The following is a 13,097-nucleotide window of genomic DNA, read 5'->3' as shown; positions in this document are numbered from 1 at the left end:
CACTAGAAGTTAACAAGCTGTGAATATCCCTGCTTACATTGCCCAGAAACCCATCCTGTCCTGGCTGGTGTTCAGGAGAGTCTGTTCCCACCTGGACACACAGATAACCCTCCAGTGCTGCTCTTATCAGAGAGCAGGGACCAGTGATAAGCATTAGCTACAGCAAGGAGAAACCCTTTGAGGCTGAGCCTGTGGCAGCAGTCTGGAGAGGAAAGCAAATCTTCTGGGTAGCACAGCCCCAGGGAACCACACTCTTGGGAGAGGAAAGGATACAACATGCATTTCCAGAAGAGGTGGAGGAGGAGAATTCAACAAGAGCAAAGAACTCCCTCAGGAAAGCTTCACTTCCAAGTATAGATTTAATATTTATTCAGTACAGGGCCAGTGAAGAGAACTGGGAAATAAGGCAAAGGCAAATTATCCTCCAGAGCCCAAGTGAACATCTCATACACCCAGACCATGCAAAGCAGCAGCTGTGCTCCTCCCTGGAGCCACGTCCCACACCTTCCCCATCTGCTGGAGCACAGGCCATTGCTCACAAGTTCAGGAGGAATCTATTGACTTTTTTCAGGTATTCTGACTGCAGGTAATCTCCCAGCTCCTTCTTTGTGACCCACAGGTAATCTGCCTTCAGCTTTGCCTGGGACAAATCACTGCTTTGGAGGAAGGCTTTGAAGAAGAAGACTTTGGCTCCCACGTTATTCTCAGTTCTGATGGCCCTGGGGAATTTATACTTGTAAATCCCAAATGGTGCATTCCCCAGGACTTTGGCTTGAATGTGATCTCCTGCAAGAAGCCAGCAATGCAAGAGAAAGAGAGTAAGACATAAGAACACAGAACAACAATAACTGCTCCCCTGTATAACAACAACACAGCATAAGCCATTCCTTGTATGAGGTTCAGACTGGCTGTTCCCTCTTTGGCAGAAATACTGACAACTGTGAAAGAACTGTGTTTTTTTCTCATGAAAAAACAGCTCATTTGGAGACCAGAGAGTCCTCTTAGAGTGGGAGAGGGAGGAAGAGGAGGGTATCCAACTTTGCCAATCTTGAGTGAAAAGCAAGGACACATGTTTGCCTTCATCACCCATCCGCCACAAAAGCTACTACAGGGCAACAACAGGGAAAGAGAAGCCCAAAGCAACTCCAGACATTCAGGGGTGTCTGGTGATACCCCAAAATGGCCCATGATGGCCAGACATAGCACTGCTGCTGCTGGCAGCCAGAGATCCCAACTCCCAGTGTGCCAGCCCTCTGCCACAACATGTCTTTTCCCAGCAGATGGGAGAAGATTTCACTACAGCAGATGGCAAAGATCCCTCAGACAGGGCACTGGAAGAAAACCACTGGGACAAACAAAAGGGAGGGTCAAGCTACACACCCAAAAACGTAGCCATGGCTCGTTCAGCCGTGCTCCGTAGCGTCTCTCCAGGCTGCCACTCCACTTGAGGCAGGAGCCACAGCTCCTGGTTACCAATTTTCTGTTTCACCAGAAGCATCAGGTTGCTGTCCAGCTTCCTGTTCAACGACGTTCGATCGTTGCTTTTGTCAGCATCTGCCAAAAACCAACACATGCTGGAAACAAAGTCTCCTGGCAGCATGCTCTGACCCCCTCGGTTATCAATCCTCTGGGCCTCACACCCAGAAACAATACACACATGTGGGTACGTGGAATTTGACAGAAATCTAGACAGGAATGCTCTCAGTTACTCTAGAAGTCATCGCAGGATTCAGCTGCTGTTCTCCTATCCAGAAAGACTCTATAATAAGCAGCCTAGATCTCCACCTTCACAAAAACCAACAAGAGCACTAAGCAGAGCTTGGGAACCAAATGACCAAACATTTCTCTTGTCTGGAAACCACATCTATGTCCATCATTTTGCATCTATGCCCATCATTTTGGTGAACACACACTTTTTTTGCAGCATGGGAACACTGATTTCCCTGTCAGACTGTTAACTGTGCATGTGCTGCCACAGTGTCAAGACTCTCTTTAAAACAAACAAAAAAAGAGACCAAAAATGCCTTCCTTCTACTGAATTGCACTCTGGCAAACAATCTGGGTGTTCTCACCCACCACGAACTGCAGGCTGTACCTGTTATCCGTGGGGCAGGTTTGAACCGCAGAAACTTCTGCTCCCACTTCTCCTCCAGGTCTTGAGCCATGATGACCGTCTTGCCACGAGCTTCATCCTCATCATACAAGCTTTCCATCTTCTTCTTGAGCTGCTCCTCCTCCTCCAGCTTACGCACTTCATGATCAGAATAGAGGCTCCTCTCCAGCTCTATCTAGAAAAGCAAAATAAAGAAGTCTTAAGCCACAAGCACTATAGGTATTAGCAAGCAGAATTAAATTATTTCCAATTCAGGAAAGTAAGGCAATAGGAATTTCCTGAGGTTGAGCATGGCTTCCCTCCTTGCAGCCAGAGCGTGTGAGTGGGACACCAACACCATGGAGGCGACCATGGGGACACCTCCAACACCCACGAGATGTGGAGCAAATCGCACGCAGGGCACTTGGTGAGCAACATCACAGACGGTGTGTGCGAGGCCACCAGCCGCTGATGCTCCCCTCCCCTCATACCTGAGGGCGCCATTTCCCCATCAACACCCTCACGCAGACACACGCACACATCCCCCTCTACCTGCTCCATGAGCGCCGCCACCTCTTCCTCCTCCTTTTCCAGAGGCTGCGTGATTCGGGGAAGCCTCAACAAGCACATCGCCCCAAAGAGCCTCCAGGGGCGCCGCGCGGCAGCGCTACAAACCCAGCGAGCGCTGCCCGCCGCCCGCGGCCGCAGGGGCGCCGCCATGGCCCGCGCCCCACAATGCCCCGCCATGTCCCCTCCTCGCTCCCGGCGTGCTCCGCGCGGCCGCTCCCCGGCGCGGGCCGAGCGCCGCCATCAGCGCGGCCATGGCGCTGGCCGGGCTACGCGTGCTGGGCTGGGGGTGAGCGGAGAGGGCGGGACGGGCTGTGGGGAGCGGGGGGACAGCGAGGGGACAGCGGGGAGGGCTCCCCTTGCTGCGGGGTGGCCGCTGGGGGCTGCCCGCTGTCGCCCAGCGCTCAGCCGCCGTTGTCTCCTCAGGGGCCGCGCCGCCGCCCTGTGCCGCGGGCTCCGCTCCGGCCCCCCGAGGCTGCAGGACGTGGCGGGGGCGGCTGCCAAGGAGACGGAGAAGCAGAGCGCGACCGAGCAGAGGTGAGAGCCGAGGCCAGGCCGCGCCGGGAGGGCGCTGCCATCTGCCTCTTGCTGCGAGGTTTTATCGCCTTCGGTGGGTTTTCAGCCGAGGAAGGGGAGGGAGCCGCTTGACTCAATCAGAAACGCAGCTTGTGTTTTTCGGAGGTTTGCTCCCTTCTTTCTTTATTTCCCGATATGAAATGAAACTTTGTAATATTTAAAGAGCGAGGCCTGACAACTCTTACTTTGCTCCTCAGCTCTTTAATCCTGCAGAGGAACTCCATGAGATGGGATGGCAAGGTTTATGAAGAGGTCCCAATAGCTCACATCAAAGCAACGTACAACAAGTAAGCAAATGAGCTGCTCCATTCCTGCTCTCGTGTGAAATCAAAGCTTCGAACCCGGGGTTTGGCCTGTCATCATTTTGATCTAAAGGCTCAAAGGAAAACAGCCAAGGGAGTGGTGTTCATGGCTGGGAAGATGATACTGATTTAAACCTCAGTGGTGTTCAGGGAGCATACCTGTTACTGGAGTGTCTTAAAAGCTGTGAGATTGTTTTTATGTATTGATTACATTCTGATATGAATAATTAGATGCTGATAGTTTTAAGAGCAGGTTACTTCCAGCCCATGCTCTAGCACTATTTCTGTGCAGGTGTTGAAAAATTTATCATATTCTCCATGAGACAATTGTGTTTCATCAGTGATTGCTCCTGTGATGTGTTACTGCTTAAGGCTCTTTCAAGTTCTAAAAGTGTCTTGTGCTTTTTTTTTTTAATAGAAGAGATAAAATGCAGTGAGAGGTGGATCTGAAAGGGCTGAGTGAGATACAGCACACCTCCAGAAAGGTTCTGCCGGGGTCTGTAAGATGACCAGGTCACTGCTGGGTGGTCTCTGTAGTGGGTTTGAGTGGGATACTTTGAAAGAGAGACAGAAGTCAGTTATGCCAGTAAGGTGAGCGAGAAACTGGAGAATAAAGCTTTGTTCCGGCTTGCTTCTTGCCTCTGCCCCTGTCCCTCCACAGCACGCACATCCAGGTGGTGAGCTTTGACAACCAGCCGTTCTCCCGCACGTCCTGCGGCACAGAGGGCTTCCAGAACGCCAAGAAGGGCACTGCCATCGCAGCCCAGACTGCAGCCATGGCAGCAGCAGTGGTGAGTGCCCACCGTGATCCCCACCTCCTGAGGGGAGCTCTGCCTGCCTGCCCCTGGGCACAGCCCTGGCTCGCAGGCAGCACTGTGGTGCTGGAGTTTCATTTGCACACAAAGTGTGTTTGAAAGAGCTGTTAGAAATGCCCCAAGTGGGAGCTGAGCTGTGCAGGTTGTGATTGGAAATGTGTGATTGTAACTTGGAACCTGTCCTTTCCCGGCACTGGTCTGCACAGCCTCCTCTTTTCCTAAGTGAACATTTCTCAGTCATTTGGGGAATGTAGCCTCTGAATCAGTAGCAGTTCAAGTTTTGCACCGTAGGGTACTGAGAAGTAGCTGTAGTTATTGTCTGGATATTTTATATCTGCTCTCCACCACAGAACTGAGCTCCAGCCAGCAGTTCCAGTCAGAGGAAGTGATGTTCTTGCACCTGTTCATTCCAGCTGCATGTCATTTATTGTAACTCCTTCTGAAAAAAGCCATGTGGGTGTCCAGGTGGAGGAGATGAGGCTGGCTGTGTCACAGTCCTCATTACAGCAGAATGAGGCAAGGTTAAACTGAAAATCCTTACCCTAATTTAGGTGGAACTCACTTCAGCCTTTCATGCCAGAGGAGTTTGGTGCCACTGCTGGCCAACAGCTTATTGTGGTTGACTCAGAGGGATATAAGAACATCTTCACTATTAATCTGTGCTTGTTGGAGCCTCATAATAGCTGCGTAGCTGTGCTTGGACACCTTGATTCTGTCACTGTTGAAGTAGTTAGTACGTTAATTGCACCAGAGCACAATGAGAAAGAGAGCCAGAGGTGGCTCCCTCCACGTGGTGGCAGCAGGGCTGTGCTGTACAGCAGTTCTTCATTTCTAATTTGAAAGCCCCTAGAATTTTTGCCCTCGAGGTGTGGACTCCTGCACAGCAAATCTAAAGCTTGCCTGCTCTTCTCATTTACCCTCCAGAAAGAATCCACTGCTCACAGGGTAGAAATCGCCACATTAGAGAAGGGAAAACAACTTAGAATTAGTCATTGTTAGTCCCTTGCCACTTCAGTCACGTATCCATGGATATGTCCTTTTTTGCTCTGGCTTTAAGTCACAGATAGTTTGATTTGAGAGCTTTCTCTCTGTGCAGAGCTCACAGTTTAGCACAGAAGTTCTCTTGAACTGCCATGGCCATACCCCAGCCTCGTTTGCTCTTAGTGTCTCTGCAGTAATCCCTATATATGTCTTCTCTATCCATTACTACCTAATCTTTATTTTTACTTAAATACTACTATGAAAATGAAAGACACCAGGGGAGCCAGAGTTTATGTCAGAGAGAACACTAACCAGTTGTTCTTTTTACAGAAGGCACGTGGGAAGGGTGTATTGCATGTGCGAGTCATGGTGAAAGGACTGGGACCAGGACGCAAAGTAGGTGTTGGAGTTTCTTTTCCATACTTTATTTTCTCAGCTATCATGGATGTTTCCTAAACTCAGGCTGGTTTCAATTAACTTGGTTTTTCTGAAGCTGATGTAAAGGATTCCTCACCTAAGTGCCCAGTAATGAATTTTTAGAGTCATTATAATTTTAGAGTACTACCATGTTGGAGGTAGAATAAAAGCTGTATTTGGGGCTTCTTATGGCTAAAAGTAGGAATGCTCAAGAAAGGACTAGAGCAGATAAGTTTAAACTGGGTTTTCTGAATGAGTTACTTATTTTTAAGAATTAAGAAGTGAGAAGCATTGGAACAAGTTGATTTTCAGATGGGGGACGAAACTGTTTTGCCCTGAGCTTTTTCCCTTCTTTACTGTTCTGTGTGTTGATAGCTGTCATCTGCTGTTTTGTTGCAGGCTGCCATCAAGGGGCTGACAATGGGAGGTTTGGAGATCATCTCCATCACCGACAACAGCCCGGTCCCCCACAACGGCTGCCGCCCACGGAAAGCCAGGAGAGTGTGAGGGGCAGGGCAAGGGACACACAGCTTTCAACGTCAGTTCATCAGGGACTGAGTTGAATGTTGCTTCTGTGACTGATTCTGGAAGGCCACCCTCCCTGGAAATACTTGTTGAGGGAAGCTTGGAGAGACCATGCTGAGCCTTGAAAATGCAGGAGGTAGAAGCTGCTGGTGAAAGCAGGAATCCGTGTATTCCCTTAGTGGGAAGCCTCTTGTCTACAAAGTTTGTTGATTAAAATGTTGGTCTTTTGACAGCCATTCCTGCTGTGTTCCTAGAAGTATTTTGGCTTATTACTTCCTTTTAACTGCTCTCTTCCTCTTACCACCATATGTGGCTCTTGTCTAGCCCTCCATGCCATTAGTGCCCTTGTCAGGCAGAAGGACAGCCTGAGATCTCAATCTCCTGTAATCATCTGTAGTAAACAGCTGCACAGGGTCAGGTCATCTTCCTTCCCTCTTTGTCTCACTGCTCACATTGGGAAACAAGGCATGGGGTAACTCTTTCCTTCCCTCTGGCTCACAGAGCTACGTGTGCCCTATGAGAGGCAGCTCTCCCTGTTCACAGAGCACCAGCCTGGATCCATTCCTGATTTCTGGCACAGATCTGTTGCAGTGCTTTGTTTCACCCAAGCTGTACTGACCTGCCACTGCTCTTGGCAAAGGAAAGCACCTCACTTTCTAAAGGGCTGCTGGGATCTTGCCAGGTTTGATGCTTGCAGTCTCTTTGGCCCTGCCTTGTGCACCACAAACTGGATTTTCCGGGGTCCTGGGGAAAGCAAGCAGGGGTTAGTAGGCCCAAGGAATAATGAAATGCTGCCAAGGAGATACAAAGCACTTAAGTCTTGAACTGTACCTCTGTGTATCCACAAGCAGCAGGAGCTTGTTGTGGGTCTGTGATGTATTATCGCTGTCCCAGCTCCGTCCAGAATTTCTGCCAAGGAAATATGTCAGGAGCATTAAGCAGGGAAGGTAAAAGCAGTAATTGACTACAGGATGGATTTGCTGGATGGCAGAGGCACAGTGCCTAGCAAAGGGCATCTCACTGAAATCCCTGCTGCCAGAGAAGCTCTGGCACTAAACAACATGCTCTGGGCAAGTATTTCACCTGTAAACGTGTATTTCAGAGCAACCAGCAGTTCTATTGCAAATGCAGAATCTTCTTTTCTATTATTTCTCGTTCTGTCATTCCTCTGTAGTTTCTTAAATTGCATAGTTAACTATTTTCTTCCTCTTTAGAGAAAGGGTACCATAGCAACAAGGCAGTGAACCTCCTTCATGGGTCTGAATGGCATACAGCAGGTTTTGAAAGAAATCACTCTGCTTAGAAAAGCCTGTTGAGTTGCATTTGACAGGAGAAAACAAGATTCAGACAAATCTACTTTAGTCCAACTCTCTGAATTTGTAGGGAGGGTAGGTGATCTTAAAGGGAAGTTCCTTGAGCTGTCACAGATTTGACAGTGAGGAAGAGAGACTCTTCCATAGATGTTTGCCACACTAGAAGAGTTTCCCCCTCACTCCAGAAATACAGCTGCACTAGGCACTTAATATTCTGCTTTTTTAAGAAGAAGATAGCAGGTCAGCCATAAACTGCCAAGATGAACTCTCTGAGTATGCAGTCAGCTGGCTGGGGAAGGGATGTGTGATGTGTTTACAGCAAGGCTGGGCTGGTATCTGTGTCCAGCACAGCAACCAACCTGACAAAGGAGGGGCACCAGGCTGTGCCAGCAGGTTTGTCTAACACACACAAGACCAAACACTGCTGGTCTCCACTACAGCCTGTTCATTGCATCAATGCAGAGGTGCCCAAGTCACATGAAGGTGGTAGAGCAAATTGAAAAGGAAAATTGTGAAGAGATCTGTGGTCCTGCTGGAATTCAGGAGAGTATGTGTAAAAAGTGAATTGAGAGTCAGAAAACGAGAAGAATAAATCTTCATCCTAAAATCTTACCCACACTTGAAATCAAGGCTGTGTCCTCTGTAAAGGCCACTCCTAGACACTCTTGGTTTCTGGGAGTTTGTGAAGGTTTTAGGAGGTCTGCCAGTGCATCACCACTGCTTATACAGTGGGAAGCTTTATGGCCCTCCCTGCCCAGCCTATTTCGACTGACAGTCCTGTAGCACCCTCTGTGCTGGACAGAAGAGGCTGATGCTGTTCTCCATGGCTCAGTGGTTGGGATCTGTACAACATGATGCGAATATTCCAGCTCCCTGGACTCTGTACAGCTTTTTACTGAAATCACATTTCCCGTGCACCTTCTCTCCTGCCCTGATGGAGCACTCCCAAAACCATGTCCTAACTCAGTGCACAGTCTCAGCTGTTTATCCTGCAACACATCCCAGGGCTCTGGGGCAGTCAGTGAGGTGAGGGAGCACAGCTGCACAAAGCAAGGGCTGGGATGCTCCTTCCTGCACACACAGTACAGTGGAAGAAGGCTTAAAACTCTATTGTGGTTTGTGTTGCAGGGAATTAATAGACACCAATAGTGCTTAACAATTTCCTTACCCTTCAAATGAAACTATTAATTAAGGGCCTGGTTTTAGTCAGCCACTGGTGTTTACGAGTTCTAATTGCTTTTCTTGGCATCTGGGTGGAAAGCTGTTTTCTACTGGCTCACATTCCTCCTGAGCAGCAATTACTTTATTTGTCAGTAGCATGGCCACAGCATTAGCACTCTCATTAGGGTCATATCCTCTCCCTCTGGGCTTCCCTGTTGCTTTTGGACATTTTGCTCTCCATTCCCTCCTAACTTTTGATTCCCTACATTCAAAGATTACTTTTTCTGAAAAACAATCTCAGAAATTGCTGCTGACTGCAAAGCTTCATCCTGGTTCATCCCTGGCCTTTCCTGGGATTCTGCATTCCGTTCTAAATAAACGGTCACATGGACCTCTCTCCATTGTATCCCTGTAAATCCCTGTGTAAAACCCAGAACGCTCTCCTGAGTTACAGATAAAAGGCTGCCTCAGGTCTGTTTACCCCTTACTGAGTGCCACACCACCTTGGGGAGTTAGTCTAACTTAGTTACCCTTCCTTTGGACCTGGGATGGCACCTGGTGGCCTGGAAAAATAGCCCTCAGCCATCTCCCTAATAGTGTATTATTCTGAAAAGAGGAATTACTTCCCTATCCCCAACAACAAGGACCTTCTGCCCAGAGCTGCAGGTTTATCTGCTGAATTGATGATTTACTTTTTCTTCCAGGAGCATCTCAGTGACAAGATTCAGGCAGCCAATTTGGATCCCTTTGTGAGATTCAATTAAACCATAAAGTGATGTCAGTGTCCTTTAACAGCTGAGTGTACACACAAGCAGGCAAGGAGAAGGGGGAGAAGGGGACAGACCCTGCAGTGCTAATAAACTGTAGCAGCAGGGGTGGCTTAAGGCAGCCCAGCTGCAGCTGCTAAAGACATCTGTGCAGGTTTTGCTGGCTTTCCCTCTGCTGTGGGAATACCTGGCTCGAGATGGTGCACAAAGAAGGTCACTGAGTAGGTGTTTATAACCCTAAAGCACCCCCGGGAGTTTTGAAGAAGTAGCAGTTCAAATCGGGTTGTTTTTGCACTCAGACTTCAGCAAATAATCACGGTGCTGCTTTCATGCCTAGCATCCCCACCTGGCCCCTCTTCCCCTCCAACCTCAGCCCATGACCTCTCAGACCAAAAGGAGATAAAGGGCCCTCGGATTGGTTTTCTGCTTTCCCAATGTTCTCCTCTCCCTGAAGAGGCATTAATGGGTACTCATGGCAGTAGGAGCTGCTCAGAGGTTTTACTAATGAACAGCGTAAGAGCATCCAAGCCCCCACAGGAAGGTGAAGCGGAACTGCAGAGTCCTCTTGGGGAGATGTAGAGGGGAGCCAAGCCTCGATGTTATTTGTTTTTCTGAAACCACTCACACGTCTTCTGCTGAGTTCTCCAAGCTTCCCCTGCACTAGTGCCACTTGGCAGGGTCCTTAATTTCCCCAGAGTCCATAACCCTCCTCCTGTGCCCACATCTACAGAGAGTGGAGGCTGTGCACCTGGACCCAACCATCTCAGCAGCTCTGGAGCCCCAACAGCCATTATTTGGGAAAGCTGCTTCCAGCAGCAACCTCACCACTTGTTTTTCTAAAAAACAGTAAGCAGAAGGGAGAAAGGATTGGGCACAAGGGGCTCCTCTGCACAGCAGCAGGCCCGGCTTGGGGGCCCAGGCAGAATGACATATTTGACCCACCAGTCTCCCATCCTCTGCCCCCTCTGCAGGTCCCAAGGTGAGGGGAAATAGGACTCATCTCTTCATGCACCAGCCTGCAGGCACAGACCTTGCTCTCCTAATTGCCAGCCATGCTCTCACACAGCCCCTTGGCAAGATCTGGGTGCTGCCTTTCATTTCACTCCTGCCAAATCCACAGAAATAGCAATTTCCTGACCTGCCAGGGTCAAACTGACCAAGAATTCCAAATTACTGTAGACTGGTCAGCCCTGTGGACTTCTTAGTAAGGCAAATGGCTGGAAAGCAGCTTTCTCCAGCACTGGGAGATGCCCTGGGACAATCTGTCCCTGGACATGGTTGTAAAAACAGCGCTGTTTACCAAAATCCATCCAAAGAAGGGGAGATCCCCTTCCAAGTGATTCTGCAGCCAAGAGACACAGTCACCAAAGGGCCACTGTAAAACTGGAACAAACCCTGCTTGGCCACAAGCAGCTGCACAGCAGAGCTGCTCTCCCCAGCTCTTATCAGAGCCAGCAGATCAGCACCAACATCACCTTCAAATCTGAGCGCTCTCTGGGGAAGCAGCTGAGGGGGGATTTAAGGGGTAGGAGGCAGGATGAGGAGGGATTAACTCAGATTTTGCTGCCCAAAGCCAGACAGGCTGCACTACACAATCATGCTGTCGAGATGACATTTGTCTGTCCTATGTTACAGGAGACCCTGTTTAGCTGCCAGTTGCTCCTTTCTCCTTACAAAGAGGGATTTTACAAGCATTAAGTACTAACCACTCAGGGGTGAACCAGTGACCTACCTAGGCTGCTGCAGGTATCAGCACAGATAATCAGGACCTTACCCTGACTTCACGACCAGCCCCAAAAAAATAGGGCAGCAGCAGCAATGAAAATTATCCATCACAGTCAGAGACAACAGAGCACGTGCTGGCTCTGCACTGGGGGCAGTGCCAGTGCTCTGGGATAAAGTCCCACACACAGGGACAGTGCCAGCACTGCAGTAACCCACAGGATGCGTGTTCAGCCCCGCAGCTCGGGCCAAGGCTGCCTGCTGGTCACCACAGAGGTGCCGGTGCCCCTCACCTGGCCGAGCTCGCCGTTTGAAGCGCTCTCCCCAGGCGCTGGCGGGCACAGCAAGGCCGTTTCCATGCGGATGGGCTGCTTCTCCCCGTTGCTGTGGCGACGGCACTGGGCGCCAGCAGGTCGGAGGCGGGAGGGCGAGCGAGGATCGAGGATCGTATCTCCGCGGAGCTCACCAAGGGCACTGGGTACATCTAATCCGGCACTGCTCCATTTTAGGCCTCCCAGGAGCTCCCGAGGAGCTATCAAATGACCAGCTCAGCGGCAGCGAGCAGGCACTCACAGGGATGCAGCGCACTGTGATTAAAAACACCCTAAAATCACATCCAACAGCAGCCAGATGGCCCTGGCAGGGCTCCCCTGCCACCTGCCTGGTTTTCAGCCCTCCAAGCCCCTTGAGCAAGCGGTTCCACACATCCCAGCTCCAGCAGCCCCAGGGCTGATGTCAGCACTGCCAGTGCACCCTTACCTGCCCCATGCAGGGTGACCAGTCAGGCACTGGGACAGCGACAGTGTGCTCAGCCACCCAACTCTCTCTACCCTTCTGCCTCCATGCCTGATGCTGTTGCAACACACCTGAATAGAGGAAGGATACTGGCAGAGGGAAGGATGAACTTGTGCAAGAGTAGCTTTCAGAGAGACAATTCACTGCCAAAAACAGGGGCTTACGGAGTCCTCTGGGTAAAGCCAGGGCTGCTCTGGACTACATTTGGCATTTTGCAAATCTGCTGGGTAGAAGGGAAGAAGACAGCCACAGAAAGTAGAAATAACATGTTCCTGGCTTTAAAAAGATGGAACTCAAACTAGTTTTGTCATGTACAGAAAATAAACTCCTCCAAAGGAAGAGTTGTCCAATTCATACCTGGACAAAGCAGAATGCAGCAAATGCTGGGGAACTGGTAGTGTTATCTAAGGGCCTTGGGCATCCATGAGCCATCCCAGCACATTCCTCCATAACTGTCCTCAACTCATTAGTCAAGTGAGGACCCAGATGTTACCCAGATGCTGCAGCACAGCCTTGAGTAGCAGGAACCAAGGGCAATGTGTCACTTTCCAGTTCTCCTCACATACAAGACCACAGCAGCTGGCCATGAATTAGCAGTTTCCACATTGCTAGTTTAAAACTGTAGTATTTTTATGGATTATTTTACCAGAAAAGCTTTTATAACCATGTAATAATTCAAGGAAGCACAAGATTGAGGCACATCAAGGACACAGACTCTGAAACTTGCATAGCAAGGATGAAATAAACCCACAAAATCCTTCAATTGTCCATAGGACATCCATTTGCTCTGCAGCATGTACCTATCTGATAAAGGCTACCAGAAGGACAACAGCTGTGAGAGGGCCACATATCTCATTGCTATGCCTTCACCATCTCTCTGCCCACAGTCCCGAGAGATCCTTGCAGGAAAAGCTGGCAGAAAAGCAGCAAGACAGATCATAAAGAAGAAAAACAAAGGGATTTCTTAAAGCATCAGAAATCTGATTCTTCTAGCTGGGTCAAAATGACCAAGGGAAGAGCTTAATAGATGCAGCACCTGAGCAAAAGGAAGGTCCTTTCAGGTA

The 13,097-nt window shown here is 49.6% G+C and overlaps 2 protein-coding genes across 2 annotated transcripts; one reads left to right on the top strand and one right to left on the bottom strand.

Moving 5' to 3' along the window:
* Window positions 1-340: 340 nt before the first annotated feature.
* On the bottom strand, window positions 341-2,845 carry MRPL46 (mitochondrial ribosomal protein L46). Its single transcript, XM_036389458.2, has 4 exons — window positions 2,645-2,845; window positions 2,096-2,288; window positions 1,381-1,554; window positions 341-786 (listed from the first exon to the last, which is right to left on the bottom strand). The coding sequence occupies exons 1-4, from the start codon at window positions 2,837-2,839 to the stop codon at window positions 536-538; spliced, it is 813 nt and encodes a 270-aa protein (XP_036245351.2). The 5' UTR covers window positions 2,840-2,845; the 3' UTR covers window positions 341-535.
* A 385-nt stretch (window positions 2,846-3,230) lies between these two features.
* On the top strand, window positions 3,231-6,511 carry MRPS11 (mitochondrial ribosomal protein S11). Its single transcript, XM_054516232.1, has 5 exons — window positions 3,231-3,340; window positions 3,433-3,522; window positions 4,199-4,328; window positions 5,664-5,729; window positions 6,150-6,511. The coding sequence occupies exons 2-5, from the start codon at window positions 3,458-3,460 to the stop codon at window positions 6,255-6,257; spliced, it is 369 nt and encodes a 122-aa protein (XP_054372207.1). The 5' UTR covers window positions 3,231-3,340; window positions 3,433-3,457; the 3' UTR covers window positions 6,258-6,511.
* Window positions 6,512-13,097: the final 6,586 nt, after the last annotated feature.

Source organism: Molothrus ater, chromosome 13 (assembly GCF_012460135.2).
Source record: "Molothrus ater isolate BHLD 08-10-18 breed brown headed cowbird chromosome 13, BPBGC_Mater_1.1, whole genome shotgun sequence".
Classification (NCBI taxonomy): Eukaryota; Metazoa; Chordata; class Aves; order Passeriformes; family Icteridae; genus Molothrus; species Molothrus ater.
Note: the sequence above shows the minus strand (reverse complement) of the source record. Positions and strands in the feature narration are given on the sequence as shown.